This window comes from Corythoichthys intestinalis, chromosome 3 (assembly GCF_030265065.1).
Source record: "Corythoichthys intestinalis isolate RoL2023-P3 chromosome 3, ASM3026506v1, whole genome shotgun sequence".
NCBI lineage: Eukaryota > Metazoa > Chordata > Actinopteri > Syngnathiformes > Syngnathidae > Corythoichthys > Corythoichthys intestinalis.
In genome coordinates this window covers 5575332-5595525 of record NC_080397.1, presented here as the reverse complement: position 1 = coordinate 5595525, position 20194 = coordinate 5575332, and the positions used below count along the sequence as shown (strand labels likewise).

The following is a 20194-nucleotide window of genomic DNA, read 5'->3' as shown; positions in this document are numbered from 1 at the left end:
AAAAAAAAAAAGGACGACACTTCGCATATTGCTATATGTGCTTTGTGACCATCTCTACAGACCTCCGTGAAGCCGCCGCCATCAGTCGCAAATTTATATGAAAATGTCAATCATTTGAGCTGTAAATTTTTATTTATATATATTTAGATATTAATTTCCAGTGAGAATGTCATAACTCCCATGGCTCACGGAGCGTATCAAGTCTCTCAATAACGGGGGTGTCAATAACGAGCAGAAACGAATTCGGGTCCATTTTGTAGTGAATGGGGGGGCTGTAGATTTGAATTTCAAGTGATGACGTCACTCTCACCTCCTCATTTACCGCAAAATGGACCAGAAGTGCCATTCGTTCCTGATACGTTCGTGCTAGTTGTTTGGACAGCCCTCTGTTATTGAGAGTTGCTGAGCTCCGTCAGCCATGGGAGTTATGACGTCCTCACTCGAAATTAATATCTCAATATCTATAAAACGATCGCAGCACAAACGACAAATTTTTACAGCACAAACAATTGACACAATTTTTTAAATCAAAATGGGAGGTTGATTGACCTCAAACCTATAATAGAGTTATAAATATCGCAACAATAGCAGGACAAAAAAAAAAAACGTAGCACAAACTATTGCCATCATTCTTATATAAATTTTCGTCTGATGGGGGGGGTAACTTCACGGAGGTCTGTAGAGATGGTCACAAAGCACATATAGCAATATAAAAAGGGTCACCGTATATATCCCCTACATCCCCCTAAACTCTCCTTTTGAGAGCTGTGATCCTGTTTTTAATGTAAAATTTTACTGCTGACCAATTCCTGTTTTTGAGTGCTACTTTTTCCTTTTTAAGGCAGTCCTCGCAGTCGCTCTTCCGTGGAACACGGCAGGTAGTGATGAATGACATCATATGCTTCTCAACAGCCAGGACCTCCTCTTTCTTCCATGGCTTCTTTTTAACCGGTTGTCGACCTTACAAAAACAAACATTCATCATTAAATTTGTTTCAAATTAGTCGAGTCATTTAGTCCATGATACCCTGTTCTAAATATGGCGGTTGCGTAGTGCACAGTCAACTAGCACATCACAATATCATTTCCAAAATGAATTTAAAAAATATATAACTGAAAAGTTAGAGAAATAAACATTAAAATCAACATTTTTAAAAAATCTCATGAAACTTGCTTACCTTTTCCTTTTTTGGGTGACTTTTGTTTCCGTTTGGTGGACTGAGGTTTGGGTATCTGCTGAGGAGATGGTCCATCAACGTGCAATTCTGATGGATCATCTCTTTCATTAGGGGTCACGTTACTCTCTACAAAATGAAAGCAAGATATTATATATTGTAAAACAAAGCAACACACAACCTACTGCTAGTGTTTGATAAGCTGAACGAGTTGGCACTTTGAAGGCAGCGCTCCTAAGCTTCTCTGGCAAGATCAAAGACACAACGCCTTCCAAACATCCTTAACTTTAACAAGCAAACGCCAGCTGCACTGTCTGACCAAGAAATGTAGCAGGAGGGAGATTGAGAGGCTGTACGCGCATGAAGCAGAAAATGTTAAAAAGCGGATCCTGTTCACCTGATTCTGATCCTCTGAAAATGGCGCGATCGGATTGGGACATCCCTAGTTTCAAATTGATTTGTTTGATATCGACCGGTCGGATTTAAAAAAGGCAGATACCGATATACGTCAAATTTTCAAATATCAGCGCCGATAATTGGTAGGGAGATGGATAGCTGTTCTGTGGATTTATTATAAATTTGTACAGCATACATTGAGTTTTATAACAATACCAAACATGCTCCGACTGATGTAGACAGGTATTCATATCATGTAGTGCCACTAATTCAGGTTTTAGCTGAATGCAAACATCCTCAAATATCAAGATGTCTTATGTCAAATCCTACCTTCAGTCGTTGACCTGCACGCTTCATCAGGTTCGCTTTCAGGGTCACTGTTAGAATCACTATCAGTGTGCACATTCTCTGTATGGGAATGAACGAGAATGTCCATTGCTTTTAGATTTTAAATGGTGCAGAAATGCTCGAAAATAATGAAACAGTGCATTCTCTTTCAACAGTAGACGATAGATGAAAAAATAATTTTTTATAAATATATATTACCCTCAGGATCAATGCTTATGTCATCCAAGGACTTGCCCTTGAAATCCTTCAGACGTCCTTTTTCCAGGGCCAGAAGTACTTTGCTTATTTTAGCAAGCTGGAGAGTACCCTCAGGAAGCCTGTAAAACTGCCGATGTACTCTTATATCGTGACCAAGGAAACCAGCTAGCTGGTCCAACTCCGTGTTGCTAAGGTTCAGAACTTGTGAGAGAGTTCCTGTTTGTTTGCGAAGCTTTGTTGAGGTGAGACTCTCGGGACTTTTTGCGCCACAGGCCTGGGCATAATATCTTAGAGAGTCAGAACCTCTGTAGCATGTCAAAGCAAATGGTCTTGCAAACAGGTATCCATTTTCCTGAGGAACCCCACATTCTTGCCGTTTGCTGGTAAGTAAGTCCAAGGTGTGCTGCATTGCTGGGGTTAGAAGCACAGGAACCTTTCTTCCTCTTTTCCCCCTGATCTCGATCCGTCTGAAATGTTGGCATAGTTTCTTTTCAAGAGATGTCAGGGCTTCCAAAATGTCATCCTGAAGGTCTGTAGTATTGTTAGACAAGTATGCAGTCATTGGCATCTTAGACACCTCTCCAGCTCTTCGTCGGTTAAAAAGAATGACCTGCGTCAATGTGACCTTGGCCAGCTGTGACCACGACTGAGCGGAGATCTCGGTTGATAGTTTAGCGCTGAAATGCTTCTGTTTCTCATCCAAATAACAGTGGAGGGTTTGGACATCCTTGGTGAAAGGAAGTAGTTGAGGCTGGTTCCACCTGGATTCGTGCAGTGTCCTCAGCGATGCAGCTGAAATATTTTCGTTCCAGCGTGTTTCATACACTTTGCGAAATGTGCGAGCTTCTTTGGCAGCACTGTAGTCTTTTTGTAAATTGGCACGACTTTCAACAAGCATTGATATCTTCGTAAGGCTGTATCCAATTTTGAGAGCAAGACTTGGACGCTTGTAAGCACCGGTTCTGCCATCATAGCCTGCCAGCTCTTTTACAGCCTGGACAACATTCATGAAATTGGATGGTTGAATGTGTTCTTGTATTGTCTTCATTGAAGTCGTTTTTCTAGAACAAAGCAGAAGTCGTCCAAGTTCTCTTAATTTCTGCCTAATATATTCATGTTTGTCTGGATCATGCCCCAGTCGGTTGTAAAGATGGTCACCGTACTCCAAGATACAGATGTCTTTTTTAACTGCTGATGAAACATCATCTTGGACCATGTTGCTTAACAGTTTCCATAAGTCCTGCTTGACATCAGGTGGAGCAAGCGTACTAAATGCACACAGGGCCTGGACACGGGTTTTACCTGGCCTGTGAGGTTCACAGGGCCTCAGCTTGCAAATTGCCATGTGTTTCCAAAGGAGTTTTCTGGCGAAAAATCCTTGACAATAGGCACAATGTAAGAAATCCTGTGCATTTGAATCATGTCTTGGCTGCTTGCGAGGAACAAGGTTACCCACCCCAGAATTTAGGACATCAACATTGTGGGCAAAGTTACCCCTGTTTCTCAGCTGTTCCAGATGGAGCCGCCTTTCTTTGGAGCCTTTGTTGAAAGCAAAAGCCTGTGCAACCTCTGACTCATCTGAATGTGCCCGCTCTAGATGCCTCGCAAATTTTACAACTCCCAGCTTGCAGTACAAACAGTACTGTTTCTTATTGTAACATCTTGACCCGTTGTTTTTTTTGCTTGCAGCAAGTACGCAAAGTCGACCACCAGAATTTTTATTTGTAAGAAGAGAAGAGGAACTATCAGGAGAAATTTGGTCCTGGTCAAAATCCATCGTTGAATTCTTTAAAGGAGAAGCAACATCACCTACTCCACTCTGGTTTATTGAGTCAGCCTGACTGGATGGTGGGGAGTGATGATGCACACTTTTCAAACATTTCCTTTCACGCATCGAACCAGAGCTACTCCTCCTAACAGGTGGACGCCCTCTTTTAACAGATGGCATCGAGGAGGCTTTTGATGTATTTGTAAGGTGAGACAAATCTTTGATGATATCCTTCTTAAAGAGAGAGTCGACACATTGCAAACCTTCACTCGCATCTGATTCCTCACTTGTGCCTAGAATATATTCATCTCCACTGTCCTCTGAGGTGGAGTAAAGAAGCTCTCCATTACCGTCAACTTCATTTTCCACCTAGAAAAAAAAATGTATTAATGAAAGAAGGCAGACGACCAATGAAAAGACAACACAATTCCTAATACATACCTGATATCGGCTAAGTGTGCTGTTGACCTGCATACATTTAGTTCTCCTGAGCTTTGGGATAGTACTTTGGTAAGGATTTATGGATAGCTCTTGGGATTCATCAGAATCGGAATCTGTGTAGTTAACCAAACCCATATTATGCAGGGTTTTTTTGTCCATGGGAAAAGAATGGTTTGAATCCAAGTTCTAAAGAACAAAGAAACCGTGATTTGCTGAATACTGTCACAGAGGTAAGAGGTCTACACACAAATATCAAAAACGGTATATATCAAACACTGAAAAACGACAATAGTACCTTCATTTCTGACTTCGCAGGTCCTAGAGAGGAATGCTCAGTGGTGCTTGAGATCTAAAATTCAGGAGATTCACTTAAATTCAACTGTACGTCCTGTCAACAAGTTGAGATTTAGGTTGACAATATTTACAGTGAGGAGCAGAAGTATTTGCACCCCTTGTGATTTTGCAAGTTCATCCACTTACAAAATAGGTAGAGGTCTGATATTTCAATCATAGATGCATTTCCACTTATACAGACAATCTAAAAAAATCCGGAACTCACTTTGTATAATTTTTTAATTTATTTGTAATTTATTGGGGTTCATAAGTATTTGTACCCCTGAGAATCATCAATATTTCTGACTAGAGCAGTCCCGACTAGTCGACGTTGTCAACGTCATCGATGACGTAAATGCGTCGACGGGCAAAACACACCATCGACGGGTAATGACGGGTTAAAAAAAATTACATACGAATAAAGTTTAGAATGGCGGGCGCTCGCGATGCAAGCGGTTGTTACTGGCACCTCCAAGGGGGCCGCTGTTATTTCAATGTGACTGGCATTGTCAGAATGAGCAAATAGGAAGAAAGTGGGCGAGCGAGAGAGAGGGAGCGCGATCGGTGAGTTGGAAAAGTTCGCGGGTAGCGCAGAGTTGAGTGGCTGCATCCCCCACGTTTTTTTTTTTGGTCAATAAAAGTATCTATAAAGAGCCATCCGACGCCTCTCAGTGTTTTTATGCACGCCGCCGCCTTCCTGAGGAGTAAATCGGACGAACCGACGACAACGAGCCAAGTGAATCGCTGGTTCACTCGTCATTACGGCGAGGAGTTAAAAACACCGCCAATTACCAAAAAGGGCAGAATTGGTAACACGTGAAAGCGGCATAAAGCCAAAAAAGCGGACCAGAATAGCCAGAGCCTGAAACTATTTCAAGGGAAATATGGAGGGTGATACCGTGTGTACTCTTTGCTAAGCTGAGCTTGCATACCACGGTAGCACGTCGGCTATGAACGAACACTTGAAGCGCCGTCATCCAAGTGTAATTTTAAGAAACAACAAGCTAGCAGATTGTAAATCCATACAATTTAACAATTTTTTTAAAAATAAGTTGCCTTTATGTGCGTTCTATCAACATGCATTTTATTTAATAAAATAAATAATATATGCGTATTTAATGTATAATATTTTTTTAAATTATTATTAAATTTATTAGGATCATGGAAGCTCCCACTTGGGGAAAATATATACATATATCCTGTATATACATAATATAATAAAAATATATATGGAAACAGCACTGGCCTGCTTACTGTAATCCATGACTGCACTAATGTTAGTTACTTTATATTATAAAGTATTATTGTGTATATACATACAGTATAGTAGTATACTATAAGATTAATACTATACATTTCATTTTTGTTACTGTGAATATGTGTGCCTTTCATTCAAAATAATTGTGGTAATATTTCAGTGTGCCCTCTACTTTATTGATTTTCAGGTTAAAACCAAGTTGACCAGTTTTTCCCCTCCCTTAAAAGTGCAGAATGCACACCAGAAAAAGCGTCTGAACTCACACAATCTATTCTGAAAATGGTTGTCCGGGACATTGCAATTCATTTTAACATTTAGAACACTATAGACAATGGCATACCACAAAAAGAGTAAGAATTGTTTTGACTCCTGTTAAAGAGGTGAAATCACAGTGTTTCTGTTTGCATTTTTTTTTTTTTTTTTTGCACTAGACTCCTGTTAAAGAGGTGAAATCACAGTGTTTGTTTGCATTTTTTTTTTTTTTTTGCACTAGTTAATTCTAGCAGCATTTGACCTCATTGTTTGTGATTTATTATTGATATTTATGTTATGTATTTATACGTTAATAAAGAATTTAGGTGTTCCAAAATGTTTTTTGTGGATTAATAAGCTTCTACAAAAAATTCATTAATAAAGTAGTAAAAATATATATATATATATATATTATTTGATTAGTCGACTAATCGTAAAAATAGTCGGCTGACTAATCAAGAGGAAATTAGTCATTTGGGACAGCCCTAGTTATGACACTTAAAGAGTTGTCAGTCTACCTTAAAAAAAAAAAAAAAGTCCACATTAACCCCATGAGAAACCACCCACGCACCACCTGATCTTCCAACATGACAATGATCCAAAACCCACAGCCAAGCTGACCGAGGAGTGGCTGGGTAAAGAGCATATCAAGGTTCTGGAGTGCCTAGCCAGTCTCCATATCTCAACCTAATAGAAAATCTTTGGATGGAGCTGAAACTTAAAACCTATCAGATCTAGAGAAGATTTGTGTGGAGGAATGGGCCAAAATCCATGTTTCCATATGTGAAAGCATCTAGCCTCTGTAATTGCTTCTGCACTATACATTAGCACTGATTTTCTCACGGGTACAAATACTTAACCCCAGTAAATTACAATTGAATTATTGAAAAATCATACAATGTCAGTTGCGTTTTTTAAATGTATTTATTTTTTAAAATTATATCTCCATAAGTGGTAATGCATCTATGATTGACAATTCAATCCTCTACCTATTTTCTTAAGGGGTGAACTTGCAAAATCACAAGGAGTGCAAATACTTCTGCACCTCACTGTATTTGCTACAGATTTTCTACCAATTTTTAAGCATTAGCAATCCATGAGAACATTTTTTTTATCAGTTTGACTGTCTCAGTATAGCTGATGCCAAGTCACTTTATCTTGAAGTATTTTATCTGTTTTGTTTGCAAATAACATAGTGTGCAACAGACCCCAGGAGAGCCAGGAAGTACTAAAAGTCCCCCAAAATAAACAGCTGCAGCGGCTGTTAATGTTCTAGATTATTTTGGACTAAGGCTATATACAACTTCTGTTAGTATTTCAATAAACTCATGATGAAAAAGGTTATTAAATAGTCATTTCAAACACAAAATAAATACCTTTACGGGGTCCCCACAAATATTGTAAAACCTGACACACACCCACTAAGCTGGGCTTGGGTGTACTGTATTTCAAGACTCGAACAATTGGCTGAAGTCAGACAAACTGCAGCTTTAAAGCACAAGTAATGCATACCTCCATTGCAGCATCTGTAGATTTCGGAGACTGTTGCTCTCTGGTTCTGGAGATCCCAACCTCAGTCACAGTGGAATGGCTTCCTCCAACCTGTTCAAGTTCAGAATATAATTCATGAACAAACATCAAATGTATATCTCTACACATTTCAAGATTCAGCCATTTACAACAACAAAAATCCATAACTCAGTTGAATCCACTCACTATGGCCGATTCAAAAGCACTTTTACCGTGATGCATTTGATCTTTTTTTGACTACTATTTCATTCATTTCAGGTTTTATGAAAACAAAAATGTGTTAGGGACCACATCAGTGCCCGACACGTCCCAAATGTCTCCCAAATTAAAAGTTGCAGCGGCTGGTAATGTTGTAGATTATTTCAGACTAAGGGTATATACAACTTCTGTTAGTATTTCAATAAACTCATGATGAAAAAGGTTATTAAATAGTCATTTCAAACACAAAATAAATAACTTTACGGGGTCCCCACACATTTTGTAAAACCTGACACACACCTACTAAGCTGGGCTTTGGTGTACTATAATTCAAGACTCGAACAATTGGCTGAAGTCAGACAAACTGCTGCTTTAAAGCACAAGCGATGCATACCTCCATTGCAGCGTTTGTAGATTTCGGAGACTTTTGCTCTCTGGTTCTGGAGATCCCAACCTCAGAATATTTAGTCACAGTGGAATGGCTTGCCCCATCCTGATCAACAAGTTGAGAATATAATTAACATCAAATGCATATCTCTATGCATTTTAGTATTTAGCCACATAGAACAAAGAAAATCCATAACTCCACTCACTATGGCCGATTCAAAAGCACTTTTACCGTGATACATTTGTTCTTTTTTTGACTAGCATTTTATTCATTTGAGGTTTAATGAAAACAATAATGTGTTAGGGACCCCATTAGTGCCCGACATGTCCTAAACGTCTCCCAAATTAACAGCTGCAGCGGCTGGTAATGTTGTAGATTATTTCAGACTAAGGGTATATACAACTTCTGTTAGTATTTCAATAAAGACATGAAGAAAAAGGTTATTAAATAGTCATTTCAAACACAAAATAAATAACTTTACGGGGTCCCCACAAATATTGTAAAACCTGACACACACCCACTAAGCTGGGCTGGGCTGTACTGTATTTCAAGACTCGAAAAATTGCCTGAAGTCAGATAAACCACCTTTAAAGCACAAGCGATGCATACCTCCATTGCAGCGTCTGTAGATTTCGGAGACTGTTGCTCTCTGGTTCTGGAGATCCCAACCTCAGAATATTCAGTCACAGTGGAATGGCTTGCTCCATCCTGATCAACAAGTTGAGAATATAATTCATTAACCAACATCAAATGCATATATCTCTGCATTTTAGGATTTAGCCACATAGAAAAACATAAATCCATAACTCAGTTGAATCCACTCACGATGGCCGATTCAAAAGCACTTTTACCGTGATGCATTTGTTCTTTTTTTGACTAGCATTTTATTCATTTGAGGTTTAATGAAAACAATAATGTGTTAGGGACCACATCAGTGCCCGACATGTCCTAAACGTCTCCCATATTAACAGCTGCAGCGGCTGGTAATGTTGTAGATTATTCCAGACGAAGGGTATATACAACTTCTGTTAGTATTTCAATAAACTCATGATGAAAAAGGTTATTAAATAGTATTTTTAAAAACAAAATAAATAACTTTACGGGGTCCCCACAAATATTGTAAAACCTGACACACACCCACTAAGCTGGGCTGGGCTGTACTGTATTTCAAGTCTCGAACAATTGCCTGAAGTCAGATAAACTGCACCTTTAAAGCACAAGCGATGCGTACCTCCATTGCAGCGTCCGTAGATTTCGGAGACTGTTGCTCTCTGGTTCTGGAGATCCCAACCTCAGAATATTCAGTCACAGTGGAATGGCTTACTCCATCCTGATCAACAAGTTGAGAATATAATTCATTAACAAACATCAAATGTATATCTCTATGCATTTTAAGATTTAGCCACATACAACAACAAAAATCCATAACTCAGTTGAATCCACTCACTATGGCCGATTCAAAATCACATGTCGTGATGCATTTGTTCTTTTTTTTATTTCTATTTCATTCATTTGAGGTTTAATGAAAACAAAAATGTGTTAGGGACCACATCAGTGCCCGACACGTCCTAAACGTCTCCCAAATCAACAGCTGCAGCGCCTGGTAATGTTGTAGATTATTTCAGACTAAGGGTATATACAACTTCTGTTAGTATTTCAATAAACTCATGATGAAAAAGGTTATTAAATAGTCATTCCAAACACAAAATAAATAACTTTACGGGGTCCCCACAAATATTGTAAAACCTGACACACACCCACTAAGCTGGGCTGGGCTGTACTGTATTTCAAGACTCGAAAAATTGGCTGAAGTCAGACAAACTGCTGCTTTAAAGCACAAGCAATGCATACCTCCATTGCAGTGTCTGTAGATTTCGGAGACTGTTGCTCTCTGGAGATCCCAACCTCAGAATATTCAGTCACAGTGGAATGGCTTGCTCCATCCTGATCAACAAGTTGAGAATATAATTCATTAACAAACATCAAATGTATATCGCTACACATTTCAAGATTCAGCCATTTAACAACAACAAAAATCCATAACTCAGTTGAATCCACTCACTATGGCCGATTCAAAAGCACTTTTACCGTGATGCATTTGATCTTTTTTTGACTACTATTTCATTCATTTCAGGTTTAATGAAAACAAAAATGTGTTAGGGACCACATCAGTGCCCGACACGTCCTAAACGTCTCCCAAATCAACAGCTGCAGCGCCTGGTAATGTTGTAGATTATTTCAGACTAAGGGTATATACAACTTCTGTTAGTATTTCAATAAACTCATGATGAAAAAGGTTATTAAATAGTCATTTCAAACACAAAATAAATAACTTTACGGGGTCCCCACACATTTTGTAAAACCTGACACACACCCACTAAGCTGGGCTGGGCTGTACTGTATTTCAAGACTCGAAAAATTGGCTTAAGTCAGACAAACTGCTGCTTTAAAGCACAAGCGATGCATACCTCCATTGCAGCGTCTGTAGATTTCGGAGACTGTTGCTCTCTGGTTCTGGAGATCCCAACCTCAGAATATTCAGTCACAGTAGAATGGCTTGCTCCATCCTGATCAACAAGTTGAGAATATAATTCATTAACCAACATCAAATGCATATCTCTCTGCATTTTAGCATTTAGCCACATAGAACAACATAAATCCATAACTCAGTTGAATCCACTCACTATGGCCGATTCAAAAGCACTTTTACCGTGATGCATTTGTTCTTTTTTTAATTACTATTTCATTCATTTGAGGTTTAATGAAAACAAAAATGTGTTAGGGACCACATCAGTGCCCGACACGTCCTAAACGTCTCCCAAATCAACAGCTGCAGCGCCTGGTAATGTTCTAGATTATTTCAGACTAAGGGTATATACAACTTCTGTTAGTATTTCAATAAACTCATGATGAAAAAGGTTATTAAATAGTCATTTCAAACACAAAATAAATAACTTTCCGGGGTCCCCACACATTTTGTAAAACCTGACACACACCCACTAAGCTGGGCTTGGGTGTACTATATTTCAAGACTCGAACAATTGGCTGAAGTCAGACAACCTGCAGCTTTAAAGCACAAGCGATGCATACCTCCATTGCAGCATCTGTAGATTTCGGAGACTGTTGCTCTCTGGTTCTGGAGATCCCAACCTCAGAATATTCAGTCACAGTGGAATGGCTTCCTCCATCCTGATCAACAAGTTGAGAATAAAATTCATTAACAAACATCAAATGTATATCGCTACACATTTCAAGATTCAGCCATTTAACAACAACAAAAATCCATAACTCAGTTGAATCCACTCACTATGGCCGATTCAAAAGCACTTTTACCATGATGCATTTGATCTTTTTTTGACTACTATTTCATTCATTTCAGGTTTAATGAAAACAAAAATGTGTTAGGGACCACATCAGTGCCCGACACGTCCTAAACGTCTCCCAAATCAACAGCTGCAGCGCCTGGTAATGTTGTAGATTATTTCAGACTAAGGGTATATACAACTTCTGTTAGTACTTCAATAAAGACATGAAGAAAAAGGTTATTAAATAGTCATTTCAAACACAAAATAAATAACTTTACGGGGTCCCCACAAATATTGTAAAACCTGACACACACCCACTAAGCTGGGCTGGGCTGTACTGTATTTCAAGACTCGAAAAATTGCCTGAAGTCAGATAAACCACCTTTAAAGCACAAGCGATGCATACCTCCATTGCAGCGTCTGTAGATTTCGGAGACTGTTGCTCTCTGGTTCTGGAGATCCCAACCTCAGAATATTCAGTCACAGTGGAATGGCTTGCTCCATCCTGATCAACAAGTTGAGAATATAATTCATTAACCAACATCAAATGCATATATCTCTGCATTTTAGGATTTAGCCACATAGAAAAACATAAATCCATAACTCAGTTGAATCCACTCACGATGGCCGATTCAAAAGCACTTTTACCGTGATGCATTTGTTCTTTTTTTGACTAGCATTTTATTCATTTGAGGTTTAATGAAAACAATAATGTGTTAGGGACCACATCAGTGCCCGACATGTCCTAAACGTCTCCCATATTAACAGCTGCAGCGGCTGGTAATGTTGTAGATTATTCCAGACGAAGGGTATATACAACTTCTGTTAGTATTTCAATAAACTCATGATGAAAAAGGTTATTAAATAGTATTTTTAAAAACAAAATAAATAACTTTACGGGGTCCCCACAAATATTGTAAAACCTGACACACACCCACTAAGCTGGGCTGGGCTGTACTGTATTTCAAGTCTCGAACAATTGCCTGAAGTCAGATAAACTGCACCTTTAAAGCACAAGCGATGCGTACCTCCATTGCAGCGTCCGTAGATTTCGGAGACTGTTGCTCTCTGGTTCTGGAGATCCCAACCTCAGAATATTCAGTCACAGTAGAATGGCTTCCTCCATCCTGATCAACAAGTGGAGAAGTAATATAAACCATTAACCAATATGAGACGAACTGCAGCTTTAAAGCACATGCGATGCATACCTCCATATCAGAGTCTTTAGATCTTGGAGGCTGCTCTCTGGTCTTGGAGATTTCACGCTCAGCAGTTTTCGTCACAGTTGATTGTCCTTTGTCCTGATCCGCAAATGGAGACATACAACTTCTATTGATGTGATCATGCGATAAGGAGGAAAACAACTTTTAAATTAGTTTGTGGTTAGCCTACAGTCAACCTGTTTACCATAAAATGAAATCAAACTGGAAACCCCAACATTTGAAGCTCTGTTGCAAGTTATTTTTATGTCTGATACTTATTTGACAAACCTTTTTCCTCCAAGGCCAGTCCGCTGGTCCATAGTCATAAGTTATCTCTTCACCAACATCAAGGTCTCTTAGTGCAAATAAACACAGGTGAGGCTTGCCCTCTGTCACAATCATCTTCATTTTACAATTTGGGTGCTTGTGGTCATCATTGACCAGTCTTCCGAGACTGTCATCTTCTTTGGCAGCATCAACGCTTAAAAGACAATATGAAATAAAAAAATATATAAAATATATAGAATATACAGTATATACACATTTAAAAGGGGGAAGGAAATGCACAATTGGGTCATATTAAAATATATATAATAACATATCCTCAGAGATCTCAAGTGATTTTTCTCAAGACAATTTATGTCTTATGGCATTGATTTTCTCCTGAAAAGTTAAAACACTGAATGCATGACAAAATAAAAATCTGTAAATTGCAATCTTAGCCTCACCACCAAGTTTTTTCTTGCCAGCGGAAATCAAAGACAAAGACTCTTCCTGTTCCATAGTCCATCTTTCTCTTTTGGGATTCATCCCAATCTATCAATTCTCCTCTGTACTCCACAACAAAATCTTCTTTCCTGAAAGGGGCTTTGGTAAATACTCCTCGACCTTGTATGAACAAAAACAAAGGTTTGTAGCTTTATCTTCATAATTTTGACACAATTACAATGAAAAAAAGAGTAGCAAGATCATCATTTGTACCACCATTTACTCGGAATGTCCTGATCACATTTTTGCACCTAAATCGGAGTCACCCCATTTTGAGGATTTGCAGATTCCTGGTCACGATACAATAACAGGGCAATGTATTAAGATTAAGCCTGAACGATAAATATTTTAAACATCTCCATCACGAAGTGCATATGCGCGATAGTCCCATCGCAAGGACGTGCGAGTTTTATTTTTTTTTAATCCACAAATTTATGTTGCTTCATGCTTTCTCTATCCCGAGCTGATCGCTTTAGTGTCACTCGCGCTCCCTCCCTCCCTCTCCCAGCTCTATGTTCCTCTGCACACTTGCTTATTAAAGTTAACGATGGTTGTGTTTGATCTTGCCACTGAAGTGGACTTCAAATGCACTGCATGTTTCAATCATCGTTGAACTTGTTAAGCACTTGTTGCATGAAGGAAGCGTGCGCTGGAATGAATGTGTGTGTGTGGAAACGTTCGAGGTAGCCGGTGTTCTGACTAAGGGGTTTTCTTTGTACACCTGTTGTGTCTTGGAAATAAACGCCATTAGTGATTTTGCAGCCAAGGTAGATAAACAGAAGCATTTAATAAAGCAAAGCATTTGCCTACTACAGTACTTTATTCGTGTTTAAAAATGATTCGGTGGGACAGTTATGTTTAAAACTGATCATCATTATTACATTTGAAATGCTTAAAACCCATTTTTAATATATATATCTATATATATAGATATATATAGATATATACATTTTTTAAAGCATACTCTTGGGGGAAAAAAAGTGAAAAAAACCATTGTAATATGCATCTCTTTCCGATGCTAAAATATGTATAAATATGTATTTTTAATATCGCAATGTAATATTGCAATATATTGCAATCCCCCCCCCCCAAAATCGCAGCAATTTTTTCCAATATCGTTCAGGCCTTATTAAGATTTAAAAAATAGAACTAGTTAATGTAAACTATTTTCATATTCCAGATATCACTCTTGTATGATGATCTTATCAACGTCCTGCAACAGCTAGCAGAACGTTCTATTTGTGGTGCATATGCTTCTGCTGTTTCTGGATTTGTTGAAATATATACTTTTGTTTTTGTAATATCTGTGTACAACTGGATTGGTTTGGTATCAAGTTGTTAAGAGCAAAGTGTTGGTTGGAAAATTAGGAAAATTAGTGAAAAAATAATTTGTGTACCTGTATAGCCTGGTGTTTGAAAAAAAATAGAATTAAGATAGAACATCTGACGATACATCGCAGTACAGGAGATAAATGTGGACAAAATTGTTACTACCCTTTTAAAAAAAAAAAAAACAAAAAAAAACATACATTCAGACATGGGCTGATAACTAGTTTCAAAGGATACCAAGGTTTTAAAATGTCTAATTATCCGATTGTTAGATGAGCTATTTCAATATTATTGGCTGCTTTTAAACCCTAACAAACGTTCTCGCTGAAGTTATGGTGTTGACAGTCCGGAGGAATCAAATCAGCTTCTCAAAGCCGAAGAACATGCTGTTTTGTTAATACGAATCTTAGGCACACAACACAGTTGTTCAATGTATTTGCGTATAGAGCCATCCCAAGTAGTCGAAGACATCGATGACTTAAATGTGTCGGTTAGCACAACATACTGTTGAATGTTGATGATGTGAATACATCGGCACGAGCATACAATCAGTTGTTGACATATATGCACTGCTAAAATGGCATAGGCTTGGGATCCCAGTGTTTCGGGCAGGGAATAAGAGTTACATTTGTTATAGTGGTTTTTAGTTTTTATGTTTGTAGAACAGCGGTAAACAATATGGTGCCCGTCGTCATCAGGTGCCCTGCCCCCAATAAGCAAATAAGTAGTCGACAGTTTTAAAAATAGCTCACCAGTGATGCAATATTGTTAGTTCTTGATTTAACAATTTAAACTTGGTATGGGCATTTTTTCAGTACAAAATATTCTACATATTGTTTGAGAAAAAAAAACGTGAATAACGTAAACAAATTTTCAAAATAATGAATTTTAGATTTCTATTTTGATACCATAATATTTGTACTCAAAGTTATCATACTGTAAGAAACTGATTTTGGCCCATGCCTACACCCAATGGTCATTTAAAGTTAACCATATACGGATTTCCAATTTTTGGCACTGTTACGTGCATAGGGTTAACCATCAATACAGTCAGCCACAATGAGAATCTGGCTGTTTTCAGGAGCAAGAAGTTACTACATAAAGTTGCTTGAAAAGGTAAATTTTAGGCAATTTCCACAAAAATTGTCTTGTGCACCTCATAAAATGACATAAGGCAGGGGTCGGCAACTCAAAATAGTCAAAAAGTCATAGTGGACCAAAAAAAAAACATGTCTGGAGCCGCAAAAAATTACATATTAACCTTATAATGAAGGCAACACATGCTGTACGAATCTATATTAGATATGGTAGCCAATGATCAAAATGACTAAGTTGGCTACAAATACATCATGAGCCTTCATCATTAAATGTTTATTTTTCCTGCAGTGCATCCTATTGAGAATGACGCACCACGTGACTACTCTGATGTACGATGCCACCTAAAGTTTTTTCATCACAATATTAATGAATTAAATGAATGTTTGTGTCATGTTTGTCCTCCTACAGAAACCATATTAAAACAAAAAATATATTTACCCCCCCCCCATCTTTTTCAGACATTTTTCAAGAAGCTCCACGGAGCCACTAGGACAGCGCTAAAGAGCCACATGCAGCTCTAGAGCCGCGGGTTGCCGCCCTCTGACATAAGGCGATTAAAAAAATATATATCACCAGAAAAAATAATGCAAGGCCGCATTTAAATAATTTGAAAAAAATCAAATACTGAGGTTTAGACACGTCTGACTTGAATTAAAACGCTAAGAAGTCATCTCGGATACAGTAAAACAAAAACAACAATAACTTACAGTATATCTCAGTGAAGATTTTAATACCATACAGTACCTTTAAAAGAATTGATGTACTTCTTCTCCAACTCGACAGTCTTATCCAGACCCATTAAAGCATGTTCAATGGCATCCTGCTTTGGTGATTTCCTGCTTCTCAGGGAAGGCATTGCCAATTCTAAAAAATAAATTATAATGATTTTATACATTATTGGTATTATAGGCTAAATTTCTGCCTGCTGCCACACCAATTTGTAATTTTCTTTAAACAATGTAGCTGCATTACATAGCTTTCTTAGCGCTTTTATAAAAGATTTACACTATAATGCAAAACTATCTTGTTAAATTTGTCCACGCAAGAGGGTATACGTTAATGTCCTACATAGCATATTGCTAGTTTGCATAGAGGTGCTTCATTAAAAACGTTTTGGCTACTATGCTAAGTTAGCTCACTAAAGTAAGTCCTTGCAGCACATACATACTGGCACTGAATTCCTGCACTAAAACTGCATTGCATAGTTGTCTTATATGCTTATATAAATCGTTATCGCTACAATGCTAAATTAGTTGGTTAAATTACGAGCGCCTCAGAGCAAGGCCAATTATGTGCTAAATGATACCATCACAACGAAGCTGCTTATTTTAAACGTTTTATTTTTAACTATATCATCACTCCAATCAAGGAGAGTGTATATTGGGTCAAAATAACACTTACCTCTGCGTTAAAACAGGTAGTATATGTACTTTAATCAGGGTGACTTTCCAAAAGTTGCACTTCCTTCTCATTCAATTGTTCTCATCTGCAATGCATTGGGCGGTGCTTAATCAGTCTTCCCGCGACAGCTGTGAATGTCAATATGTTTTAACCCCTTCAGACTTGCTGCGGGAGGACATGATGCGTGCGCATCTCTAAACCAATAAATACACTGAATTCAGTTGCAATTGTCACTTCTGGGAGATGATTGTATGAAACTTTACCCATTGAAATCAAATCATGAGTAGTGAGAAGCCCTCTTTGCTATTTTTGGCTCTTTCAAAACGAATAACTTAAAGTGCCCGTTTGTCATCAAAAACACATTAACATAAAAAATAACCAATAAAAGCATTAAATATCCAAACAAATTGCACTTTGTTGTGGTGTTTGAGTAAAAATCAGCGCAGATTTTATTTTTTTCCCAGCAGTAAAACTGCGGGTCTGAAGGGGTCTCACTGTAACTTTAATTAATGTGTGGTTGTTAATAATTATATTTGAGTGACCTTTTTCAGGAAACACAATTTACATAAGAAGAGTTCATTTCCAAAAGCACGTCTTAAAATACACACACATATATATTTTATATATATATGTATATAAAAATTCAAAAAATTGTTTGCTTTTACTCAAATTTCTGGTAAAACCTGTAATAACACTGAATAAAAAAGGGTATGTTGGGTGAAGCACAAAAATCAAGATTATCACTCATAGCAGTCGCATGCAAGGAGTTAATTGCAATAAGGCGTGATAGATAGATAGATAGATAGATAGATAGATAGATAGATAGATAGATAGATAGATAGATAGATAGATAGATAGATAGATAGATAGATAGATAGATAGATAGATAGATAGATAGATAGATAGATAGATAGATAGATAGATAGATAGATAGATAGATAGATAGATAGATAGATAGATAGATAGATAGATAGATAGATAGATAGTGTGGTGACCCTTTGTTGTTTGACATAATTCACCCATCGTACTGGTGTGTCCATTTGGCCGAGCGCGTTACCGGCTACGTCACAGTCAGTCACGTGACGGACACTTTAGAGCCGCGCGCGTTCCGGCTGAGTTCACAGAGAGCAGCAGAGTTCCTAGCAAGTTACAAGAAACACATGAGCCGCCGAGCACGGGAAATAAGACTCCATCCAACGTCTTACCGCTACGATAGATAGATAGATAGATAGATAGATAGATAGATAGATAGATAGATAGATAGATAGATAGATAGATAGATAGATAGATAGATAGATAGATAGATAGATAGATAGATAGATAGATAGATAGATAGATAGATAGATAGATAGATAGATAGATAGATAGATAGATAGATAGATAGAGATGTGTTTTTTCCCGTCAACATAGTATACATACATAACATACTGCCCGATTAAGATTACTTTAAGATTTTTTTCAAAAGCAGTTCTATTCTTTCTCCACGTGGTTATTCTGGTTGACTTGGCAAGGTAGGCAGACTTTTGTGGAGGGTATGAAAACCATATAGTGTTTATCTGAATGTTGTGGGGGAAAACAGCCACTTTCCCATTCATCTTCACTGTATTTCAAATAAATATAACAACTCATTTGGCAATTAGCCCCAGAAATTGGACTGAACTCTGTGGCTGCCATTGATAAGAAAAATAAATTATTATTTTTAACTGTAAGGGTGAGAAGCAAACGATCATGTTTCTGTGCCATTAACAGCAGCAGATGTCCGATCAGTTTTGACAGGCAGGGCAATCATTGGCTGCTAACTCACTCAATCAAATATATATGTATATATATATAACACCATTATAACACCATGGTGTTAAATACAAATCATATTAGCCATCCATCGGTCTTCTTTGAGGTCGGGTCACAGGGACAGCAGCTTCAGCATCCCATACCATACTGTTTCCTCTGCTAGTTTGTCGGTCATCCCAAGGCCAGCTACAGTAGATCCACCTGCAATTCGCACCCACATCTTTTGTTTTCTCACTAGTAAAGGAGACCTAGTTTTAGACTGGCGGTCCAATCGGGCTGGAAGGGCTGTGGCGGGCCCTGCCACCGGAGCCTCGGGGAGTGGGGTTTGCACCCCCACCCTATTAAATTCTCGCCGCAAAGCCTTTCGGACCCCCGCCGGCTGATGAGGGGGCCAGTTACCAGGTTGGTGAGGGCACGCCTCGCGTCGCAGTGGCGCTGAGGAGTCATCCACTGGACCTCGACGCTCTCGGCTGATTCTGAGGCGTTCGGTACGGGTGGACGCTGGATGGACGCCTGGAACAAGCTCTCACTCCAAGATGATGCCAGCGTGTCTGCCTTGTCTTTTGAGCTTGCCAGGTTGGGCATCGCTGTAGTCGCCTTCATCGACCAGGCAGTGGCCAGATCAAGGTAGGTGGTTACACCTATGACTGGTCGGATCGAGCCGAAGGTCGGCGCACCGAGGGTTTGGCCATTGTGGTGGCCAACAGGGGGGCTTCGCAGGTCAGGGAGGTCATGCTGGTCTCAGAGCGTACCATGAGGGTGCGACCCGCTCACTCGGTGGGCGTTATGTCGTTTGTTGCAGTGTACGCTCCAACCAGGGAAAGTGAGCTTCCAAAGAAGGGAGCCTTCTACACTGAGCTTGAATCGGCGATGGATGCTGTTCCAAAGAGAGACACAAGGATCGTCCTTGGCGACTTCAACACTGTCACTCGTACGTCATGGGACGGCTAGGAGTCATGTCTCGGTCCTCACAGCTCTGGAACGTGTCCCCAAGGGAATCTGTGACGACAACTCCG

General features: G+C 38.8%; 2 protein-coding genes across 2 annotated transcripts; both read right to left on the bottom strand.

Moving 5' to 3' along the window:
• Positions 1-188: 188 nt before the first annotated feature.
• Positions 189-8940, bottom strand: LOC130913617 (uncharacterized). Its single transcript, XM_057832364.1, has 9 exons — positions 8894-8940; positions 8291-8389; positions 7681-7770; positions 4621-4674; positions 4326-4511; positions 2117-4253; positions 1901-1978; positions 1178-1303; positions 189-960 (listed from the first exon to the last, which is right to left on the bottom strand). The coding sequence occupies exons 1-9, from the start codon at positions 8897-8899 to the stop codon at positions 746-748; spliced, it is 2991 nt and encodes a 996-aa protein (XP_057688347.1). The 5' UTR covers positions 8900-8940; the 3' UTR covers positions 189-745.
• A 2854-nt stretch (positions 8941-11794) lies between these two features.
• LOC130913046 (N-lysine methyltransferase KMT5A-A-like) lies at positions 11795-17464 on the bottom strand. The gene is made up of 6 exons (XM_057831320.1): positions 17388-17464; positions 16731-16850; positions 13520-13679; positions 13080-13272; positions 12798-12890; positions 11795-11800 (listed from the first exon to the last, which is right to left on the bottom strand). The coding sequence occupies exons 2-6, from the start codon at positions 16840-16842 to the stop codon at positions 11795-11797; spliced, it is 564 nt and encodes a 187-aa protein (XP_057687303.1). The 5' UTR covers positions 16843-16850; positions 17388-17464.
• Between the last annotated feature and the right edge of the window lie 2730 nt (positions 17465-20194).